General features: G+C 41.2%; 1 protein-coding gene across 1 annotated transcript in view; it reads left to right on the top strand.

Annotated features, from left to right (window-relative positions):
* The first annotated feature begins 2,369 nt into the window (after positions 1 to 2,369).
* Positions 2,370 to 24,916, top strand: part of pgrmc2 (progesterone receptor membrane component 2) — a 51,223-nt gene continuing 28,676 nt past the window's right edge. The window contains exon 1 of the mRNA XM_043674171.2: positions 2,370 to 2,726. Within this exon, the coding sequence (XP_043530106.1) occupies positions 2,378 to 2,726 (349 nt within the window). The 5' untranslated portion in view covers positions 2,370 to 2,377. The remainder of the gene's footprint in view (positions 2,727 to 24,916) is intronic.

Raw genomic sequence — 24,916 nt, 5'->3', positions numbered from 1 at the left:
CTTTATAATCAATAACTCTTCATCAAACTTCAGACTAATCAGCCATTTATTGCTAGCTGAAGCTTAGCCCTTGGCACCAGCTCATTTGTAACTTGATTTTCCTCTTCTTGAACAATATCTGTGTAAACAGCACTTCTCAAGTTTGTCAGTTAAATTGTTTTTAAAAAAGTGCAGCAATCTTTCAGCAATCCCAGTTCTTTTCATGTTTTAATCCATAATCAATAATAGAGAAAAATAACAAGATATGGTCTTTACAAATGTTGGAGGACGACTATTCTTTCAAGTTCACTCCCCCAGAGGACTATGAAGCTCAGTCAGTAAATAAGTTCAAACCAAACCTTAATAGATTTTGCATTAATGACATTAAAGGATATGGGGTCAATACAGGAATATGGTATTGAAGAGGTTGTTCAGCCATGGGTTTGAATGGAAGATCAGACTCAAAGGGCTGCATAGCCTACTCCTGCTTCTCTGTCCCTGTCATGACCTCCATGCACTCAATGAGCAATGGCTACGCCCCAACTTTGTCATATCTTTATGGTGGGGTATGTTGGACAATTAATTGTAGTTGAATGAAGTTTTGTTGCTGTTGATAACCACTGCAGCTCATGGACATCCAGTTTTGGGGTGTTTGATCATTTAAAGTTTACTACCACTTCACACAGTGGTAATGTACTACAACACAATGGCAGATACCCTCAATGTGAGGACTATTATAAAATATAAACATCAGGTTTTGATTACATTGCTAATATAGGTTTATCTGTTAGGATGGGCAATAATAGAAATATATTTTGATGGTGTTGGTAGGGTCTAAATTCGAGGTGCAGAGAAATGAATATTAGCGAATAATACCAAGGGGCACAAAATTCTGCAAGAGACAAATAGGACTAAAGTGCAAAATAATAATTTGGTGTAGGAGTAAGGGAGAAATTAAGATTAAATAAAATCTACACAATACACAACAAAACTGGTGACCTCTGGGCCGCAGATTGTCATGTAGGATGTTGTAGTGATAACATAGACCTGGCTTAACAAAGTGCAGGTCTGAGTGTAAAATTTGCCTGCTTACAATGAGAAAAGGTGGGGAAGGAATAAAAGGAGGGATGGCATTTCTGGTTAAGGGGAGTTGCAATACTGGAGAAACAGGATCTTTCAGATAGTTCAAGGACATAACCAATTTGGATGAAGTTTAGGAATAAGAAGAGTGCAATTATATAACTGTGTAGGTAAAAACAATGACTGCAGATGCTAGAAACCAGATTCTGGATTAGAGTGGTGCTGGCAAAGCACAGCAGTTCAGGCAGCATCCGAGGAGCAGGAAAATCGACGTTTTGGGCAAAAGCCCTTCATCAGGAATGTGAAGGGCTATTGCCTGAAATGTCGATTTTCCTGCTCCTCTGATGCTTTCTGAACTGCTGTGCTTTTCCAGCACCACTCTAATCTATAACTTTGGGTAATCTATTAACCAACAACTAACTAGTGCAAAAGTTGCTGAGGACCAAATTTGCACTAAAATTAGCGAAGTGTAAACATGGAATAGTTATAATTGGGGACTTTATTTACCCACATATAAACTGGGATGATAGTATTGAGCAGGCATTCTTAGATTCATAACAGGAGAATTTCCCACACCAGTATGTGCCCATGCCAACAAAAAAGAGGCAGTAAGAGACCTGGTTATTTATAATGAGATTGGCCAAGTAGATCAATGGATAGTGAAGGAACATTTTGGGATGAGGACACAATGTGAGGATAATCAACTGGCAGAGAGCAGACTTCGCTAGGCAAGAATGGGGCTCGGCGAGATAGACTGTAACCAAAGGTTGGCGAGAAGAGCAGGAACTGACCGATGTGTTTTCTTTGAAGAGATGGTGCAGGTTCAATCAGAATATATTCCTTCCAAAAGGAAAGATTAGAGAAACAAATCCAGAACTCCCTGGATCAAGAAGGTTATAAAAATTAAGTTCTATAGTTAATAACCCACAGCTAAACATTTTATATTGCTTTATGTTCCTAGCACCTATATTGCATATGACTACACCAAAAAATTGTGAAGGAGACATTCCTAACACCAGACTCCAGTCAAGTTTCTTGGTCCATAGATTATCCAAGTTCCACGTGCCGAATTCTGACGGCGCCACGTAAGCACCAGACCACCCGACAATCTGCGCATGCACTGCGCTCGGCGCCTGTCATCATCGCGGAGCCGCACGGACATGAGGCGCATGTGCAGCTGGGCGCGGAGGCCGCGTGTTCGAGGACTACAATTCCCGTCAGACACGTGGGGCGGTGGGTGATTGGCGGAGGCACTGCCAATGGGGTGTCATTATACTGGAGTGGGTACGCGCTGTTGGCGAGGTTGCAAACGTGCATTATGGCGGACAATGTGGAAGGGAATGGTAGCGGTGCTGGTGGTGGCGAGGGCGGTGGCCCGTCCCTGGAGGAGGAGGAAGCGGCCGGGATGGCCGGTTTCGGTATCGGCGGGTTAGTGTTCAATGTGTGTCTGTTGCTACTGGCTCTGCTCGGGGTGTACAGACTGTACCGGAGGAGGAGGGGCGGCTCGGAGACTGAGTGCAAGGAGCCTGAATTGCCCAGGATGAAGAAACGCGATTTCAGCTTGGAGCAGCTGCGTGAGTACGACGGGCTCCAGAACCCACGGCTTCTGCTCGCCGTCAATGGCAAAGTCTTCGATGTGACCAAAGGAAAGAAATTCTACGGACCTGGTCAGTGCAACAAAACGTCACCCACCTAAATAAACAAAATTATGGGCTTCACTACCACTGCTGTGAAATGCAGATAGTCATCTGCCTGTACAACTTCGCTGTATCCTGTTTGCAGATTATGGTTTAGCTATATTCTTGTTTGCATTTCCCACTCATTTATTGTTGGGTTTGTTTGTATGCAAACTATATATGAAGAGCACTACTTTGTAATGGGAGTATATTCTCTACTCTAATATTCATCAGTTAAGGCAGAGGGTGAAGAGAAAGAATTCCAAATTAATTCGGTAGTTGCAGAGTTGTTTGTGCTCCCCCTCATGATTTCTGATGATGAGTGGTGATTTATTTGGCAGAAATATTCTGCGCAGTGAGATCTTGATACAGACCTGAAGATGGTTTCGTGTGTAATGCTTTAATCAGTGATTCTCAAAAATGGATAGTAGCCTAAAATTGTTTAAGTTGCTTTATGTGGTTTCATTATGTTCAGGCGGTGAGTGAACTCATTTCGAACTGCGGAGGGTTAGCTACATTTTAAGGTTTCGCAGATTTTTATGAAGATTACTTTTTAATTCAGTTGTTGCCATCAGTTAGGCACACTTACATTATGCAGGGTCTTCAGCTCGGAACATAAGTCGAGAAAGAGGTTCAACTTTCCTACATTTACTTTGTAAAAATCCTGTCAGTGAGATTTAGTTTTTCTCATTCACACCTTTGCCTCTCGGTTTGTCTATTTTGCTAATCTTTGGCTGATCTATCGTCTATAACCAGATAAAAATACTGTCTTGACTCATGCCAGGTCTCATTTACCACTCTTCAAATTCTGGTCTTTCAAGCATTCCTGAATTTAATTGCTCTGATATTGGAGGCACTCCTTCAGTAGCCTTGGCTCTCAAGTCTGGGATATACTCTTTGTATCTCTTTTCCTTGTTTTCCTCCTTTAAGAACAGCTTTAAAATAGACCTTTTGCCAAATGTTTGATTGTCTGATGTAATGTCATCTTAATGGCTCAGCATTATAATTTGTTTTATATTTCTCATGTAAAAATCTTGGGACACTTGCGTGTACTAATAAAGAACAAAGAAAATTTACAGCCCAGGAACAGGCCCATCGGCCCTCCAAGCCTGAGCTGATCCAAATCCACTGTCTAAACCTATCACCCAACTCCTAAGGATCTGTATCCCTCTGCTCCCCATCTACGCTTACATTGTCCATACCCACCTTAAATGAATCTACCGTGCCTGCCTCTGCTGGCAACAAGTTCCAGGCACCTACCACCCTCCATGTAAAGTACTTTCTGCATGTATTCCCCCTTAAACTTTTCACCTCTCACCTTGAACATGTGACCTCATATTACTGAATTCCTCACCCTGGGAAAAAGCTTATCTCTATCTACCCTGTCTATACCCTTCATGATTTTGTACACCTCAATCAGGTTCCCCCTCAGTCCTCACCTACTCAACCTCTCTTCATAGCTAGCACCTTCCATACTAGGCAACATCCTCGTAAACCTTCTCTGCACCCTCTCCAAAGCATCCACGTCCTTTTGGTAATGTGCCGACCAGAACTGTACACAGTATTCTAAATGTGGCCGAACCAAAGTCTTGTACAATTTTAACATGACCTGCCAGCTCTTATACTCAATACCCCATCCGATGAAGGCAAGCATACCGTATGTCTTCTTGATCACTCTATCCACCTGTGCAGCCACCTTCAGGGTACAATGAATCTGAACTCCCAGATCTCTGCTCAACAACTTTTCCCAAGGCTCTTCCTTTTACAATATAGCTTGCTCTAGAATTAGACCTTCCAAAATGCATCACCTCACATTTGTCTGGATTGAACTCCATCTGCCACTTTTCCCCCAACTCTCCAGTCTATCTATATTCTCCAGTGCGTTTTGACAGTCCCCTATGCTTTCTGCTGCTCCGTCAATCTTCATGTCATCTACAAACTGACTGATCAGACCACTTCCAGATCATTTATGTATATCACAAACAACAGTAGCCCTAGCACCTTTCTCCATTTTGAGAAACTCCCTTCAGCTACTACTCTCTACTGTTTTTCATCCACCTAGCTAGAACACCCTGCACACCATGTGACTTCACTTTCTTCATTAGTTTACCATGGGGTACCTTATCAAACACATTGCTAAAGTCCATTGAAATGACATCTACAGCCTTCCTTCATCTATCAACTTGGTCACTTCCTCAAAGAACTCCAAATTGGTAAGGCATTATCTCCCCCACAGAAAACCATGTTGCCTATCATTGTTAAGCCCATTATGTTCCAAATATAAATAGATTCTATCACTCAATGCATTCTGCAGCAACTTTCCCACCACTGAAGTCAGGCTCATGGGTCTGTAGTTACCTGGAATATCTTTACTACCCTTATACAGGGGGACAACATTAGCAGCTCTCCAGTCCTCTGGCACTTCACCTGTCTTTAAGGATACTACAAAGATATCTGTCAGCACTCCAGTTATTTCCTCTCTTGCCTCCCTCAGCAACCTGGGATAGATCCCATCTGGTTCTGGGGATTTGTCCACCTTAATATCCTTTAGCCTACCCAACGCATCCTCCCTCCTTATGTCAATGTGATCCAGAGTAAACTATCTTTAACCTCAACCTTCTTCATGTCCTCTCATTGAACACTGATGCAAAGTAATCATTCAGAATCTCACCCATTCTCTCAGGTTCAACACATAACCTTCCTTCCTTATCCTTTAGCGGACCAACCCTTTCTCTAGTTACCCTCTTGCTTCTTCTATAGGAATAAAAGGCTTTGGGATTCTCCTTAATTCTGCTCGCTTGTTATTTCATGACCCCTTTTAGCCCACTTGATTCCTCGTTTAAGATTCCAAACTCTCCTGATATTCCTCCAAAGCCTGTTCTGTTCTTAGCTGCTTGGACCTAATGTACGCTTCCCTTTTCCTCTTGGCTAGTCGCACGATTTTCCCTGTCATCTACGGTTCACAAATTTTGCCTTTCCTATCCCTTGTTTTCAAAGGGACTTGTCGATCCTGCACCATCTTCAACCTGTCTTTGAAAGCCTCCCACATATCAAATGGCTGCCCCAATCCCAGCTCCGGCTGAATTTTGATATAAAAAAAGTCAATTTTTATAGTCCGATCTATACTATGTATGAGGTGACTAATCCTTTATAAATGCCAGAAAGAAAACTGAATTTGTGGATGAAATTTGCTTTCCTTATGCTGTTGGATAATATCAGTGTGGTGTTGCATGATGACTGCCATTTAAATCACCACAGTTTGAATAACAAATAACTTTTTTGTTGGGTTCTCTTTGAAAACTGAAGAGTGCAATCATGAGGCTGTGATGTCTTTTCTGTATAAAATTGTGGAACATCTGCTAGAATTTAACTGTGTTCAGAAGATTTCAGTAATTTACATAATGAAGTCTGAAGTAGTCATGCCTTGTCCTTCAGTCTAGTAGATACACATACCTGAAAAAATTTCATTTTCAGTGAGTAATGCCCAGTAGGTATACAGTACATGCATGACTGGGTTAACAGCAGTTCTTGGCAAAGTGAATGAAAGTGCTAATATTAATAGACTTGTCTCATTTTCCTCAAGGTTTTTAAAAACTGCGTGTTAGTGTCTGCCCAAACCCTTTGTGCTATGGAGTCATTTCTTCAAAAAATATCCTTTCATAAAACAATCTTTCAATAGCATAATCAGTGTGTATCCTCTTGGTAATGACCAAATTTGAAATTGATCAAGTTGGTGCTTGGTTAGAGACAAAAGAAACTGCAGATGCTGGAATCCAAGGTAGTCAAACAGGAGGCTTGAACACAGCAAGCCAGGCAGCATCAGGAGGCAGAGCAGTCAACTATAGGTGTAAGCTTTCTTCAGGACTGGGGGTGGATGTAAGGGGAGCTGCAGATAAAGAGAGTGGTGAGGTGGGGATAGGTGAACACAAGCAGAGGGTACAATGTGGTTAGTCGATGGGATGGATGGAAGGGAGGGCGAGTGGTTGGGAACGGAGTTGGGTGATAGGAAGGGAGGTTATTTGAAATTGGAGAACTGTTGAGTCCTCAGGGCTGTCAAAGTGGAAGATGAGGTATTGTTCCTCTCACTTATCGTCTGATTCATTGTGACAATGGAGGAGGCCAAGGATGGTTATGTCAAAAAGGGAGTGGGAAAGGGCATTAAAATGGGCAGTCACTGGGAGATCAGGTCGACCCCTGCAGACCCAGCTGAGTTGCTCAGCGAAACGTACCCGTAGTTTACGTTTCGTCTCCCCAAAGAGGGAGGCGTAGCTGGGGCCCCTTCTAGTGTCCATGATCACCTCCTGGATTTGGAGGAAATGGGAGGAGTTAAAGGAAACATTATTAAGGATGAGGACTAGTTCGGCAAGGCAGAGGAGGTTATTGGTGGTGGGGGACTGGATGGGTCTGTTGGCGAGAAGGAAGCTGAGGGCCTGAAGATCACCTTTGTGGGGTATGGGCATGTATAAGGACTACAAGTCCATAGTGAACATAAAGCGCTGGAGATCAGGGAACTGGAAGTTACTGAAGAGGTGGAAGGCATGTTGGTGTCGCGGATGTAAGTGAGAAGTGCCTGAACCAAGGGGGAGTGGATGGAGTTGAGATAGGACAAGATGAGTTCAGTGGAACAAGAGCATGCAGCGATGATGGGTCAGCCAGGGTGGTTGGGCAAATTATATCAACGACTGCAGCATCCTGCACCCAGGCTGAACTGGAGCAGTTCATCGGTTTCACCCACAACTTTCACCCTACCCTCAAATTCAATTAGTCCAACTCGGACACCTCCCTCCCTTTTTTTGACCTCTCCATTTCCATCTCCAGTGACTCCAGACGGACGTAGAGAAGACCACATTGGGAGCACTGGATACGGTAAACTAGGTTGGAGGAAAGGAAGATGAACCTCTGTCTTACCTGGAACGACTATTTGGGGCCCTGGATGGAGGTGAGGGGTGTGGTGTGCCGGCAGGTTGTGCATTTTTCTGGTTGTAGGGGAAGGTACATGGGGGTTTGGGGGTGGAGAGAGTGGCGTAAACTAAGGATTGGTGAAGGCAACGGTCCTTGGGGAAGGCCGAGGGGAAGAGTGGTGAGGTCGAGTTAGAGTTAGCAGAAGTGTTTAAGGATAATGTATTGGATGCGGAGACTGGTGGGGTGGTAGCTGAAGACAAGAGGGGCTCTGCCATTATTGCGTTTGGTGGGGCAGGAGATGGTTCAGAGCAGTGGAACAGGGAATGAAGGTGGAGGGCTGGATGACAGAGGAAGGAAAAGAATGTTGTTCAAAATAGGTGGACATCTAGGATGCTTGGGAGTGTACTGTCTCCTCCGAGCAGATGTGGTTGAGGTGGAGAAAATGGGAGAACGGGATGGAGTTCTTGCAGGATACTGGGTGGGAAGAGGTGGATTGCAGGTAGTTGTGAGAGTCTTTGGGTTTAAAGTAAGCAACCATCTGGAGACTGTCCCTGGAGATAGAAATAGAGATGGAGATGGAGAGGTCAAAAAAGAGGAGGGAGGTGACCGAGTTGGACCAAGTGAATTTGAGGGCAGGGTGGAAGTTGTGGGTGAAGTCAATGAACTGCTCCATTCAGCCTGGGTGCAGGTCTTCAGGCCTTCAGCTTCCACCTCTCCAACAGATCCATTCAGGCCCCCTCCACCAATACCCTCCTCTGCCTTGCCAAATTAGTCCTCAACCTTAATAACTTTTCCTCCCATTTCCTCCAAATCCAGGAGGTATTCATGGGCACTAGGATGAGCCCCAGCTATGCCTCCCTCTTTGGCAACGTCGAACAGTTCCTTTTCAGTACCTGCACAGGAACTGTGCTCCAACTCTTCCGCCATTACATCAGTGACTGCATCAGTGCAGCATTCTGCACTCGGGCTGAACACAGCCTCCCATCCAGTATCCTGCAAGAACTTCATCCTGTTCTCCCAATTCCTCTGCCTCCACTGCATCTGCTCAAATGAGGAGACATTCTACTCCCATGCATCCCAGATGACCACCTGTTTTGAACAACATGCTTCCCCCTCCTTTTGTCATCCAGACAGCCCTCCACTGCACCGCTTCCATTCACCATTCCACTGCTCCAGACCCCCATCCTATCAAACCCAATAAAGACAAGAGTACCCCTTGTCTTCAGCTACCATCTCACAGTCTCTGCATCCAATGCATCATCCTTAAACACTTCTGCCAACTCCAACTTGACCCCACCATGAAGAACATCTTCCCCTCCCCACCTCTCTGCCTTCACCAATCCTTAGTTTGTGCCACTCCTCCCAAACCCCCAGAGACCTTCCCCTGCAACTGGAAAAGAGGCAAAACCTGCCGGCACATCACGCCCCTCACCTCCATCCAGGGCCCTAAACAGTCCTTCCAGGCGAGAGAGATTCATCTGCCTCTCCTCCAATCTAGCTCACTGTATCAGGTTGTCCCAATGTGGTCTTCTCTACATCGGGGAGACCAAACTACAGGTACATTTCACTGAGCATCTCAGCCAGACCTGCAGGGGTTGACTTGACCTCCCAGTCACCGTCCATTTTAATCCCTCTTACCAAATGCTTTCTGATGTGACCATCCTTGGCCTCTTTTGTCGCAACGAATCAGACTGCAATTTGGAATCTACAGCCCGGAGGACTCAACACTGAGTTCTCCAATTTCAAATAACCTCCCTTCCCAGCCTCCCCCGCCCTTCCGCTCCTCTCTTCGACTGTGCCTTCTAGCCACCAACCTGATTCATTCCTCCCATCGACCAACCAGGTTGTACCCTCTACCCATGTTCATGTACCCCACCTCACTGTCCTGCTCCACCCCCTTTATCTGCGACTTCCTTTACACCCATCCCCAGACCTGAAGAACGCTTACACCCAAAACCTTGACTTCTCCACCACCTGATGCTGCCTGGTGCTTGCTGTGTTCTTCCAGCCTCCTGCTTATCCACATTGGTGCTTGACCATACTTTGAAGCATTGGCAGGTGTTATGCTAGGTTTATTCTCAAATAAGCCACAACCTTCTGATTTGGTTGTAAGAGTGCTACTGAGCCATGGTTCACTCCATTGTGGAGGCATCTAGAATTGTGAAATGGTTATTACATGGGAAAAGGCCATTTGTTCTGTTGTCCTTTTTTTTGTAAGAACAACTTAGCTAGGCCCATTATTCTGCCTTTTCCATATAACCCTGTAGTTTTCCTTTGTCAATTAGGTTAATGTCCAATTCCCTTTTGGAAGTCATGATTGAATCTGCTTCCACTATCTGATCAGGTGGTATGTTTCAGAACCTAACCACTTGCTGTATTGTGTTTTTCTTCATTTTTTGTTGTTGTTAATCATCTTAAATGAGTGCTCTGGTTCCTGGCCCTCCTGCCAATGGGAACAGCTTTTTGCTATCTATTTGATCAGAATAAATATAATTTCAGGTACTTCTGTCAAATCTCAAAAGAACAACACCAGCTACAAACATCAGTCCATTCGTGTAACTGATGATCCTCATCCTTAAAAACATTCTCCTAAATATTTTCTGCACTGATGCAATGTGTTCACATCATTCATAAAGTAAGGTGCTTGGATTGGTGCCTTATCAATCATTTTTGTAATAATAAATTTACATTGTCTTCCTCCAACCTTCTCTTACCTAGTCAAAAACTATTCAAATTAAACATGGTATGTCCTTAATAAGTCTGGTATTCCTTAGATAATCTACGCTTGTCCAAGAGACTATTAATTTGACACAAGATTATTGTATTAAGTTACTTCCCCACCGTCCAGGTTAAATTGATTGATGTGTCATGGCTGAGCCTTGTTTGTAGAAGAAATAGTGTTTACAAATCTCCAGTCTACTAGCATCGTCCCGGCATCTGAGGAAGATTACAAAAACTGTAGCCATGACCCCTCTAAACTTCCACCAGTCCTTCCCTCAATGTTATGGATGTGTCTGTTCCAGCTGGTAACTGATCAACTTTAAATACAGCAAGCTAGTCTTCCAGTTGCCTCTAGTGTACTAGTTGGTTTCAGTTAGCAATAATTGCCATCTGTAACCAATCTTACTGTATCTCAAGGACTTGCTTATCGTTTTTGAATCTGGCTTCTGATCAGTTGTTATGTATTCATTGGTAGGCTCAGTAGGGGAAATCTGAGAGATAAGGTTCAGCTAAATTTGTACATTGATGTTTTGGTCCTGATTGCATCTGTTTTCAAAGTCACTTGACACAGAAAATTTGAGATTCTCTTTTAAGGAGCTATTTGGGGTAATCTATTCTTCCTCCTATAACCTATTATAAAATGGAGCTTTATCAGATTTGCGCAGACAGTTTCAAATTATTTTGTTAGTTTGTATGTCGTAATGATTATAGGATACATAATGTGTACAAAAATGTCAGTGACAAAATTATGGATCAGGTCATGAGAAGTTGAGGTTCCCTGCATGTTAAGCTTATCACATTCTCAATTTTACCATGCAGCTGATGGGTATGAGGAAAAAAAGTATGTGTGGAGGGTAGTTGTAGTCTTGAATAAGGATGTTCTGCCTATGTTGGGAATGCAACAGTGATTTAGCAGTCTGATTCCTGGAATGGTGGGAATCAATTTATGTAGACATTCTGGATCGGTTGGGATTAAGTTCACTGGATTTTAGAAGAATAAGGGAGAATCTCCAAGGAACCTGTAAAATTCGAACAGATCTAAGCTAGATAAACACAGGATTTTCCTGATGACCGGGATGTCTAGAACCAGGGGGCCACAGTTTAGGTAATAAAGTAGGCTACTTAGTCATAGAGATGTACAGCACGGAAACAGACCCTTCAGTCCAACTCCTCCATGCTGGCCAGGGATCCTAAATTAATCTAGTCCCATTTGCCAGCACTTGGCCCATATCCCTCTAAATCCTTCCTATTCATATACCCATTCAATTACAGTTATAATTGTACCAGCCTCAACCACTTCCTCTGGTAGCTCATTCCATATACGCACTGTTCTCTGCATGAAAAAGTTGCCCCTTAGTCCCTTTTTAAATCCCGTTATTCCCTCCCTCCCTCCACACCTCCACCCCCCCCCCGTGTAGTTCTGGACTCCTTCACCTCGGAGAGAAGACCTTGTCTATTTACCCTATCCATGTCCCTCATGATTTTACAAACCTCTATAAGGTCCCCCCTCAGCCTCAGACTATTCAGCCTCTCCCTATTTAAGACTGAGGAGGTGAAATTTCTTCACACAGAGTGGGGCCTGTGGAATTCTCTGCAACAGAAAGCATTTGAGGACAAAACGTTGTTTTCAAGTATGAGTTACATATAGTTCTGTAGGCTAAAGGGATCACATTGGAATAGGGTGAAAGCGAGAGGAGATACTGAGTTGATTGACCATGATCATATTTCATGACAGACCATGTAATTTAATACTCTAATAAAGTGCCTACTCCTATTTTCTATGTTTCTGTGATAGGATTATTTGTGAAAATGACTGACTTATTAGAAATGTACAATAATTTGATTTGAGTGGCAATGTGTAAGTAGGAATTTGGTAAAATATTAAATTGTTAGATCTATAAATCAGTTTTAGAAGTCCATATCAAAGTATGTAAGACCATAAGACATAGGAGCGGAAGTAAGGCCATTCGGCCCATCGAGTCCACTCCCCCATTCAATCATGGCTGATGAGCATTTCAACTCCACTTACCCGCATTCTCCCCGTAGCCCTTAATTCCTTGTGACATCAAGAATTTATCAATTTCTGCCTTGAAGACATTTAGCGTCCCAGCCTCCACTGCACTCTGTGGCAGTGAATTCCACAGGCCCACCACTCTCTGGCTGACGAAATGTCTCCGCATTTCTGTTCTGAATTTACCCCCTCTAATTCTAAGGCTGTGTCCACGGGTCCTAGTCTCCTCGCCTAACGGAAACAATTTCCTAGCGTCCACCCTCAGTTAAATCAGTTACATACAGTTAAATCAGTGGTTGTACATGACTAATCATCTGATACTAAATTACTATGCAAGAAACTGACATTCTGTTACAGTTCTCTAAGTTTAATTAAGTGTGGTAATAGAGTGCTTCAAAAATGTCAATTAATATAGAATATTTGTGTAGGTTCCTGGCAATTTCGATCCACTTGCAATTTATGAAGAGATCAAGGTCTGTATTTTGAAGTTTGAAATTTTAATCTTTTTATTCTCTTCACATTATTTCTCTCATGACTTAAATTAAACTGGATGATACACTGCTACACTCAATTGGAGTGTTTCTATCCTGTTATGTGAAGTTATTTCTGAATTTAATTCTTGAAGTAACACCTGAGTTTGTCGCAGATTAGATTGGCCTTTTAAATGTGTTATAGCTGAAAAGAAATCTGATTTGGTGCATGAGAGTTTAAGTTGAGCTGTTTGAAGGCACTCTACTTCCTCTATCAGATGATTGCCATTGCTGTGTAACAATTTATGATGGACAAGAAATATGCACCAGATGTGCTGTTTTATGTTAGATGTCTAACAGTCTTGTTAAGTTGGCTCTACATAGAGGTCTTGATCATGCAAACAAAAGCACTCTTCTGTAATTACTAAAATCAATTTTTATTTATTATATTCTGGTACTTTTACTGTTTGTAGTCAAATTTTGTTGCTTTTAATTTATGCAAACTGGAAATGAATGGCATTTAAATTTTCCACATACAAACTGCTGCACTTTTTTTATGTTCTAAACTGCTGAGGGAGTAGTGGGGCCAGGCAATTGGACCAAATTTGAAGGTTTGGTTAGAGAAGAAAGATACAACTGAGGGGGGAATGGTTAGTTAGGTGGGAGGAAGTTAGAACATTGGTAAAAGTTTGTTGGGTAGATACGTGGAATATGGAAAGAGGCTTATTGGCATTAGGGCAGAAAAAGTTCTTTGGGGATCTCAAACGAGTTTGAGGCTTAAAAGGAGCAGCTACACTGTTGTAACAAATGACAGAAGGCCTTAGGACATAGAAGGGGAGCTGTAGAGGAGAATGGAGAGAACATTTGGGCGAATAATTTGTGTAGAGGTACAGGGAATGGATGAAGAAGAGGAAGATTAGTTTGGTGAAATAAAAATTATTGAAAAGATTAATTTAAGTTGACTATAGAATTAGTGAGGACGGCATTACTAAAATATTAGAATTGGCAGAAGCAGTAAATCTAATTAAATAAATTAGACTGAAAGCTGAGAGAAAAATTTGACTAATGGATTAAAAGAACCTTTTCATATCTATCAATATTAAAAATCAACACTTTACTTAGTCAAATTTGGACCGTTCTCTTTGGAGTAAAGACAGTCGAAAGGAGATTTTAATAGCACTATAAAGGCTGAGTAGATTTCACTGGCGAGTAACAAAGGCCGACAGACTCGGTAAAGATAGTTGCATAACGAGCTTTACATTTTTACGTTACATGACCCAGTTGTGGAAGCTGTATTTATTGATGTCAATGCTATTTATCCTTCAGTGGAAAATATGGAAACACTTTTGAAACCCTATAAAATAGATCCAGGTTGTTTTGTTTGGGCACATTCAAAATATGCATTGTGTGGAGATGCAGTGAATTAGTACAATGGACGCTTGGGAATATTAGCTCTGTTACAAGTAAAAGTAGCAGTATATCTTTGTTCTGCAATCCTAATGTAAAAACATCACAAAGTTTAGATCATATTTGCAAATTGGTTAGAGATGGGGCCAGATATATTAGTCTACCTTCTAAAGCTCAATGATATATACAATCAAAAGATGCAATTAAAAGAAAATTTAAAAAAATACTACTGTCATCCAAAGTTTTGTTCATGCTCAATCACCCTTAAGTGTTTAAAAAGGTTCTGTGTTTTGGGGTATAATGTATTTTGCTAAAGTATGGTCAAATTTCTGTTTAAACTAATTATCCTACATTCTTAAAATCATTTTGATTCTGATCTGTAGCAGTTTGGATCAATTAGAGGTCACAGTGCAGTTTGACTCTAATTAATAAACTAATTTTTAATGCCTTTGTATAAGACACATGATGGGTGTTCTTTAATTTTAGGAGCCATATGGAATCAGGCGTCATGCAGTATTTATCACATGAATAAAAACTGATGTAATTCAATCAGACTGCATTTGTAGAGGGAGAAGAGTAGGGTTAACATTACAGTTCTTATGATTGTTAGAGAGTTGTCAGTGCTACTGAAAAGAAGTCCCGAGAATGAATTCAGCATGTGGTGAGATTAAATGTCAAAGCAGTTGAAGATGTGGTGAGAGTAACTGGTTTGACTGAGTACCACCAAGTTATCTGATCATGAATGGATCTGAAACAGGGAACATGAGTTAAAATATATGGAATTAGTTGCTGACAGGTCCAGTGATTATGAAAATGACCTCTGAACATTTTAATCAAAGGCAAATGCAAAACTGATTGGAATGGAGGTGAAAAGATAAGAAACAAATAATGTTGGAGAGCAGACTATCATCAAGATGGTGGGCAGTCCTAGCAGAGAAGTGGTAGTGACAAGCAAACAAACTAGTTGCTTCATTGCATATTACTCAAGCATGAATGTTGGCTAGATTACCTGGAAAATACTTTTTAAAACAAAAAGCCAGTCATTCATCTGAACCATGGGAAAGGCCTCTCTTAATATCTCATCCAAAAGATATCTCACCTGAAAATATAATTGCAACCTAGCTCAGTGTTTGCAGTAAAGTTTGCTCTGACACCTTCCAGCTCTGAGGTATAATGCTGCTAGCTTGTGAAAAGCCAATGCTAAATAAATGTTTGGGCAGTGTGCTGCTGGTGCTATTTTTGTCATTACTAGAATTTCTGCTGTCATTTTTCAAACACTAGCACCTGCTTGTTTAGGGTGATTGTGCATTTAGGTACTTTTAAGCTGGCCACTTGCTGGTAAATGCAGGAAAATAGTTCACAGTGACTTATAATATCTCCAAATATGTCTCTCAGTATGTTCACCATTTACTACTCCATCTTCAGCATGGGAACTGCTGCACTTTCCTCTAAACCCAGCATTTCTAGAACATCAAAATATATTAGTTCTTACACGTATCTACCAGCTTAGCTACCTTTTTAGTTTTTTCTCCTAAAACTTATGCATACATTACTTGGTATTAAGAGCTACTGAGGAAAAGATTATTACAATGACTTGAAAATAATGAAATAACTGGAAGAATTAAGAGATGCAGAGAGATAAGGGTTTGTCTTGTGAAGAGAAATTGAGCACGTTAGGCCAAACTCTCTAGAATTTAGATTAATGAGGATAACTAACTGAGGTACTATATATAAAATGTTAAAGGAGATTGATCAAGTCAATGTAGAGAGGTTGTACCCCCTAGTGGCACAATCTAGAATTATTTTAGGATAAGAGGTAGCAGATTTAAAATAGGATAGGGAAGTACTCCTGTGGAATTCACTATCCCAAAGTGAGAGCAGTGGGACACAGAATAAATTTGAGGAGAGAGACAGGATTTAAATAATTTTTAGTGTAATTGAAGGGGAAGGCAAGAAGATAAGAAAGTGGCGTTGAGGCTGAAATGAGATCACTTGAGCATATTGAATGGCAGAGCAGGCTCAAAGGGCCGGATTACCTACTCCTCCTCGTTCATTTAAGGGGCAGAAATTAAATGTCAGTGTCATTTGTTGTTGGTTTTTACAGCAAACTGTAGATTCAACAAACTGCAGTGAAAATCCTGACTTAAAACTTCAGATTGGTGGTCTGCAACATCTTATTTGTTGCTTCCCCATTGGATCCTCAAATCATGTTTTTTTAAGTTTTGATCCTAACACAGAATTAAACTTGCATTTTACCCTCCTGATTGGATCTGAAATCAAAATATGCTTCCCTACTTATTTTTTAAAACAGGTTTTAAATAGAAAAATCATTATGTCTCACTAAGACATGCACCAAGTGTCGCTGGTGTTGAGTTGAATTATGAAACTTACTAGGCAGCTTAAGTATATGAATTGAAAGGCCTGCTTAGTTTGAATGAAGTGCTCCGCTATAAAACATATACTTATTAGTGCTTGTATATTTTCTATTCGTCTGTCCATTGTTAAATGTTATAGCTGCTGACTAGCTGAATTGATAGATTTCTAGGATCTTTCATTCTTTTTCAGTATGTCTGCATCTCTGTGGTGACAATGGTTTAAGCAACTGATCCTGGTAACTTGTGAGCAGGCTGATTGTAGTTGGTTCTTTACCCTCGCACAATTTGTCTTGCCAACACCTTGATGAATTTGAGCACCTTAGGGACTGAAACTACTTGTGTAGTTCAGTTGTGAGCGTTTAGGATTTAACCCCAAATTGAAGTATAATGCTTGGACAATGTATACACACAAACATTACAGGTATGTTACAGCGAAGGAAGAAAATTAATGCAATACCTTAAAGTATAATCTCGACCAAGCAAACTTGGTGCTTTGCTAAATAAGACAATGAGCTTTTTTCAGCTTCCTCAACAAAGGAAGGCAGTTTCTGTATGGGTAAATACTTTGGAGAATTTTTAGCTTTGAATTCCCAAAATATCTTTAAGTGGCCTGCTACAGAGACAAGATAACTGCAAACGTAAAGAAAATTTATGTGCGGCAGATGTGACGTAACACTGAAGAGTTTCTAAGAAACTTAACCTGTGTTAACCTTAATCTATCTTTCTATCTCGGGCCTGGTCTTACCCTCGCTTTGTCCCTCTGTTTTTTTTTCCCCCTCCTCTCACCTCTTCTTTCCCCCCCCCCCCCCCCAACACTGTCCTGTCCTGTGCCCCATATTAAGCAAGCTGAGTTAAACAGATTAATTAAAACATTTATTCCGAAAAATGTATGAACATTTATTAAAAAGGAATCTAATTTCAGTTGTTAGTTCAACAAAGAATTTTACTTTGGCGACAATCATAATCTTTTGAGGTTTGTAACTGTTAGATTATTCAGGTTATGAGTGGATATTCTTTCTTAATTCTAATAAGACTGTTAATAGTCCTGACATGTAACATAGTATGTGTTGTTCTTTTGAGTGTAATAAACTTTGAACACATTGTAAATAAAGCTGTCAATGATTTTTTAAACAAAGAAAGTGTTACTAAATTATGACCGGAAAAATTCAAAATGATATAGCTCAAAAATGTGCAGTTTTTTTTGTTTCTTGTTATGTTTTGTTTTCTTACTTGTCATTGTTTGTTTATTTACATAGTAACATAGAAGCAAGTGTAGGCCATTTGGCCATTCATTAGGATCATGAGTCGCCATCCAGCTGAGTGTGTTCCAGCTTTCCCCTCAATCTTTTGATACCTTTTAGTCCCAATTGCTACATCCAGCTCCTTGAAATCATACAATGTTTTGACCTCCATTGCATTCTGTGGTAGCGAATTCCATTGGCTCACTATGCTCTGGATGAAGAGATTTCTCCTAATCTCGTCCTAAATGGTTTACCCCACATCCTTGGTTTATGACCCATGGTTCTGGGCTCTCCTGTCATCCTGCATCTACCTTGTCTAATCCTAACCATTTGCTAAAATGCTTTTAACATGGTGGACAGCATCACATCATGGAAAACCCAACAACATTTGCATGGTAAGGCTTGTTTGGTTTGACTAACTGGAATGACTGCTAAAAGAAAGTAAATCAAACAAGTAGCTCCAACAGGGCATGTCATGGCAAAAGGCAAGCAGCATCTGTTGTATTCTTGGTAGCAAACAGCGATGGGTAGGATGGGAATCTGTTACATTTTGTCATGAGTTTGCATGTTAGTAATCCCTTTTGAGTCAAAGCACCATTTGCAGCAGCTGAATAAAATACAAATTAAGATCAAGATGTGTTGTTGGATAAAACTAAAGTTCCTAACCATGGTGGAGAATAATTTTTCCTAAATGTTGGTAGAAATTTTAATGAAGTACGTTTACCTGTATTATTGAAATTAATGCATATGGCAAAAATGGAGTTTGTATTGGCATGTTAGCAATTTATAGTTGCCTCTACTTTTGAAGAATATTTAATTTGTAAATTTTTAAAATTTGATCTTCAAGTCTAATGATTAGTTTGACTTGCGCCTCAATTATTTTTCTCACATTTACTGCCCATTATGTAGGTTCACAGCCTCTCAAGTTGCTGCTGTCTTCATTGCATTTGAAATTGGTACTTTGGGAAGTTTCTCAGCATAGCAAACTATTTAATTTTCTTGCACATTATTTGTAAATAACTATTTACTGTTCTTTGTCATTTTTAATACATCTTTGAGTCAACTTTTTGAGGGCTACTTTGATTTTTGTGGGCTTCTTTTTATAGTCCTTTAACTCCTTTATTCATCGTGTAGTAACATTATTTGTGTTGAATGTTTTAAGGGTCACCTTCCTTGGATAATGTGATTTGGAGGTGCCAGTGTTGGACTGGGGTGGTGAAAGTTAAAAGCCACCCAACAACAGGTTATAGTCCAACAGGTTTATCGTCCACTAGCTTTTAGAGCGCTGCTCCTTCGTCAGGTTGCGCATGTGTATCTGGTATGAACAGGTAGGGAAAGAGTTAAGTTCTGAGTTTTGTGAAACAAGGGGTTCAGCTGAGCATGACTCAGATCAGATAAGAACTTAGTTAACAATGGGGTGCTGGAGGCAAGGGTAATGGGTTAACAAGGTAGAAAAGCATTCATTATGTAGGGCCATGTAACAAGATGAGGTAGTATTCAGTATGCAACGTCAGTTAACAAGGTGAAAAATATTCATTGTGAGGTCAGTTAGTCATTGTGTAACAGCAGATGGCTTAGTCTTTACTATTGACACTCTCTGAAATCAATATGTATGTTGCCTTATTTGGATGCTCCTCCCTGTAAAATGGCTATATAGTTCATTGAGAAACTGCTCTTACAGAGAAGGCCATGACCTCATGGTCTCTGTGTACATGGGTGATCTCGCACGCGCGCTCTCTCGCTCACACTCACGCTATCTCGCGCGCGCTTGCTCGCCCTCGCTCGCTCTCGTTTGCCATCTCTCTCTCCCTCGCGCTCTCCCTTTCCCTCGCGCTCTCCCTTTCCCTCGTGCTCTCCCTTTCCCTTGTGCTCTCCCTCTCCCCGCGCTCTCCCTCTCCCCGCGCTCTCCCTCTCCCCGCGCTCTCCCTCTCCCCGCGCGCTCCCTCTCCCCGCGCGCTCCCTCTCCCCGCGCGCTCCCTCTCCCCGCGCGCTCCCTCTCCCCGCGCGCTCCCTCTCCCCGCGCGCTCCCTCTCCCCGCGCGCTCCCTCTCCCCGCGCGCTCCCTCTCCCCGCGCGCTCCCTCTCCCCGCGCGCTCCCTCTCCCCGCGCGCTCCCTCTCCCCGCGCGCTCCCTCTCCCCGCGCGCTCCCTCTCCCCGCGCGCTCCCTCTCCCCGCGCGCTCCCCCTCCCCGCGCGCTCCCCCTCCCCGCGCGCGAACGACCCCCCCCCTCCGCGCGCGCCCGACCCCCCCCCCCTCCGCGCGCGCCCGACCCCCCCCCTCCGCGCGCGCCCGACCCCCCCCCACGCACTCTCGCTGTCTCTCTCGCGCTCTTTCTCCCCCTCCCACGCACTCTCGCTGTCTCTCTCGCGCTCTTTCTCCCCCTCCAGGGACTGGAATAAAGATAAAGAAAGTAAAACTGTAATGTGTCTCTGAGCGTTTTGCTTCAACTGAGTGGGGAAATGGGATGACTAGATGGTTGCCTTGATGAAGGAACAGCACTCCGAAAGCTAATGCTTCCAAATAAACTTGTTGGACTATAACCTGATGATCTGTAAGTTTTAAAAAAAACATAGAACAATACAGTACCTAACAAGCCCTTCGGCCCTCGATGTTGTGCCGTCCTGTGAACTAATCTAAGCCCATCCCCCTACACTATCCCATCATCATCAATGTGCTTATCCAAGGATTTCACGCCCTTACCACTCTGAGTAAAGAACCTTCCTCTGACATCTGTCTTAAATCTGTCACTCCTCAATTTGCAGCTATGCCTCCTCGTACAAGCTGACGACATCATCCTAGGAAAAAGACTTTCACTGTCTACCCTGTCTAATCCTCTGGTCATCTTGTATCCATCAAATCCCCTCTTAGCCTTCTCCTCTCCAATGAGAACAGACCCAAGTGTCTTAGCCTTTCCTCCTAAGGCCTTCCCGTCAGACCAGGCAACATCCTGGTAAGTCTTCTCTGCACCTTTTCCTATCCTTCCACATCCCTCCTGTAATGGGGTGACCAGATCTGTGTACAATATTCCAATGTGGTTGCGCTAGCATTTAACTTTCTTGGGTAATGTAGTGCAAATACCCATTTGTGTCTAAAATGAAAATTCAAACAACTTTGCACAAGGTAACTTATTTGGTATGAGTTTTGCATCAGGAACCCCCTTTTAAGAATTAATTGAAAGCAACTTGCAATGTCTCACATTCTTCAGTTTTGTTTGCCAATGTTACGATTTTTCCCCTCTACTTCTAGTATATTTGCCAGCACTCATTTTAATAGAATACTGACTTCAAATCATCCAACTCTGCAACAAAATGAACGCGCACAACCTAATTCTGCAGCATCGAGCTAACCATTAGCTAATGATTTATTTGATTCACATGCTCTCATTTCTGTGATTCTTTTACCAAGCTAATGCTCCTTTTCCCATGGTCATCTGTCATTTTAGTGACAGACTGGGTGGAATCTCTTGGCACAGAAATGTAGTTACATCAAATACATAGGTCACTTCATAGGAATAAGTAACTCCCTCTCATTATCCTTCTCCCCACCCAGTGCCATAATCTTACAGTTGACTCTGAAAGTCTGCATGTAATCCTCTTCCAGAAGGAAATTCAATTAAGTAATCAGACTTGAAAATTAGTGTATCAATCATATTGGAGCTCCATTTAGTGGAGCACAAGATGAGTCAGACCAGGGGAGGCAGTAGTAATGTCAATGGGCTGGTAATCCAGAATTATAGACTAATATTCTAGGAAGGTGGTTTAAATCCCACCATGGTGGGTGGTAAAATTTGAATTCAGTATAAAGCTGATCTAATGGCACTTGTGTAACCACTATCAATTTATTGTTAAAAAAAATCTATCTGGCTCATTGAAGTCCTTGTCCTGCCAACGTGTGATTCAAGACTCTCACCAGTATGGTTGATGCTAGCCTAGGCAGTAATGCCCAAGTCCCATGAAGGCTTATGAAGAAGAGAATGTCATTTTTCAATTTTTACTTCTAGGCTAGACAGAATGGGAGTCAAATCTTATGCTGTTATCATGATCCTGATCAACTGGACCTCAAGGACTCCACATTATGTAGCAGCATTGACATTTGCATGCATGTTACAGTCTAAAGCTATAAATAGTGATGATCGTGGTTTTGATTTTCTTTTTATCACATGGTTGACTGAGAACTGCTCCCATTATTACTGCCTGCTGTTGCACTACTTTGGAAGGGTTTGCTTGTTGATAGTCATCCTGTTAGGTCATATTATGAATTAATGTTCCTTGGTCGTCATGTCCTGAAATGGAACTTGAACCAGAGCTTCTGACTCAGAAGAAGGGATACAATTCACTGCACCACAAAAACTTCCCATGCAGAACTGTTTTAAACTAATTGAAATGACGATCAATGCCAAATGTTCTCTTTCCACAGTTCTAAAAGAATGATGCACTTAAAATTGGCTGCTGTATCTTGCACATGACAACTGTAACTGCAGTTCAAAAATTACTTAATTGTCTGTGACAGCATTTAGAGACATCCACTGGTCATGAAACGTACTAGGTAAATATAAGACGTGTTTTTCCAGTCTTTCCTGAATACATTGTAGGCAGGAATATTAATTACCAATTTGTTATTTTGAAGCATTGAAAAGGGTATTGGATGGTTATTTGGATAGAAATAATGTGCAAAGATATGTAAGGAAAAACAGGAGGTTTGGCTGTACGCAATAATGTTCAAATGAAGAGCTGTTCAGACACGTTGAGCTAAATGGCCTTTTCCTGTGATGTAGCACCCTTTTGTGGTCTTGTGAACTATAGAAATAGACTGGATGTCTGAAATATGTGATCAATTTCCTCAACCTGGAAGACCAGATGACGCTATAATTTGGTTACTATCATTGACTTTAAAATTTATTACATATCTTAAATCAAGGTCCAGGTATGGGTAAGAAATTCCCCCCAGTTTATACAAAGATATACATAGCAAAGTCAGAAGACAGTGTACTTCAATAGTGTCCTCAGCCCTTTGGGTTACCTTTGGTAAATATCTTTTAGTATTTGGATTCCCTCAAACAGAATTAGAAGAATTTATCAGTATCCTCAAAATCATTGTCCTTCCATTAAACTTCAAGCTATAACATACAAAGAAAGTGTTGAGTTCCTGGATACTATAGTATTCAAATCAGCACAAGAAAGCAACAGACTTAAAGTAACCTCTATATCTGTTTCAAAATATGCATACTCATTCACTTATGTGGAAATAATTGAAATTTTAAACTAATGTAAAGTGGACCATAAAGGAAAAAGTAAAAGAAAATGGATTACAAAGGAAGCAATGCAGTTATCAAACGGTTTAAGACATGTATAAGGTGGGTGAGTTTTCACACAGACTTAACTGAAAATGCCTATTTAAAATTCCCTGCTTGACAACGTTCATAATTCCCATGGATATATTCAGAGAGACTTCGTTCCTTCCTGAATCTATGGGAATTACCATCAGTTCTGTTTTCACTGCTAATGTTAATTTCTTAACTTTTGGATGACAACTGCTCATACCGTGGCATTGTGTTGATTTAATTTGGACAATAATGGCACTGACAGTTCCATGACCCTCACACAATGGTTAGACTAGTTAGACTAGTTAACAAGTTAACATAATCACTGAGAGGTAAAGTTGAGATACTGATCTGAAGAGGGCTTCCTGAAGAAGGGCTCATGCCCGAAACGTCGATTCTCCTGCTCCTTGGATGCTGCCTGACTTGCACTTTTCCAGCAACACATCTTCAGCTCATACTGATCTGAAGCTTGTATTCATTTCTCTACTTCAAAGGTATGGAGTAAAATGTTAAAGGGTTTTTCAGAAGTAATAGTAATAGTCAGTGGTCACGCAATGGGCCTACTGACCTTGATGAAATTGGTTCACAATGATCTTGGTGACATGGTTTCTACCTTTACCAGATGGTACCTAGTCAAGGGTATATTTTGGTGTTTAATGGCAGTGATATCGGCAAGTAAGTGAACTGCTACTGACCAGTATCCATACGCTGCAAACTATAAGCATTTAATAGTCTTCACTTTTTAAATAAGTTTTCAGATTTCTTCTTTCCATCTTAATCTGTTCATTCATTTAATTTTGCTAAAATAAAGAGAAATGTGAAAGTAAGAATTGGAATTTTGTATGGTAATTAAGAAATTGACATTCTGTAAATACAATTATTATCTGAAAACTAGTAATGGTATTTCTGAATACTTGAGCCCAATTATACCTCACTTAAAAGCTGTATTACTTTATACAGTTCTGTTTTAGTCTGTGCATGGGAGGCATGAAAAAGTTGCTTTCAATTTCAGTGGTATGATGGTGACAAAAACTGATGGTTTTTTCATTCCTATACAGAATTATCATTGTATTAGGATGAAACGGTAGACTATTACTATTTGTAGATACCACAAAGAAAGATGATGATACAGAATGTAACTAAACATTTTCAGAGGTCTCAGTTGGTATTTTAACTGACTAATTTGGTTATCTCTGCATGCCAGTGTTAAATTTCATTATTGTTGGATTTGCTTGGTTTTCCGGCCACACCAGTCGTCTGTCGTGAAAGCTGCAGGCAATTTGCAAGATTCAAAATAAACCTTGCTGCTAGTTTCTGTAGTGTATTTATTACATGGTGATGTCTCTGAATATGAAGAAGCCTTTTTAAAATCAGTTTGCCTTTAACAATTGCACAAATGGAAGGATCAAACTCTTTACCCTTGTCCAATTGGAAGATATGGAGCTCTGCAATACTTACCTACATTATAAGTCAAGATATAAGAATTTCCTTTTACATGTGGGATTTTGGGGTGTCTATTTTAATACCTTTTTCAATGAAAATATAGCAATTATAGTCAAAACATCTTTTTTTCAGGTCGCATTCTTGCAATAATGAGTGGCAAATCCAGCAAAAACCTAATTATAAAAAATGCTGTAATAATCATAAAACTAGCTTGCAAAGTGGAATTGTGTGTCAAATAATAGCCACCCTGGACAGTATGTTGCAAGCTAATACCACCAAGACCCTGCCTTTC

This window comes from Chiloscyllium plagiosum, unplaced genomic scaffold (genome assembly GCF_037043375.1).
Source record: "Chiloscyllium plagiosum isolate Xiang-an unplaced genomic scaffold, Cpla_swu_hap1 HiC_scaffold_36, whole genome shotgun sequence".
Classification (NCBI taxonomy): Eukaryota; Metazoa; Chordata; class Chondrichthyes; order Orectolobiformes; family Hemiscylliidae; genus Chiloscyllium; species Chiloscyllium plagiosum.
This window is presented reverse-complemented; position numbering and strand designations above follow the sequence as displayed.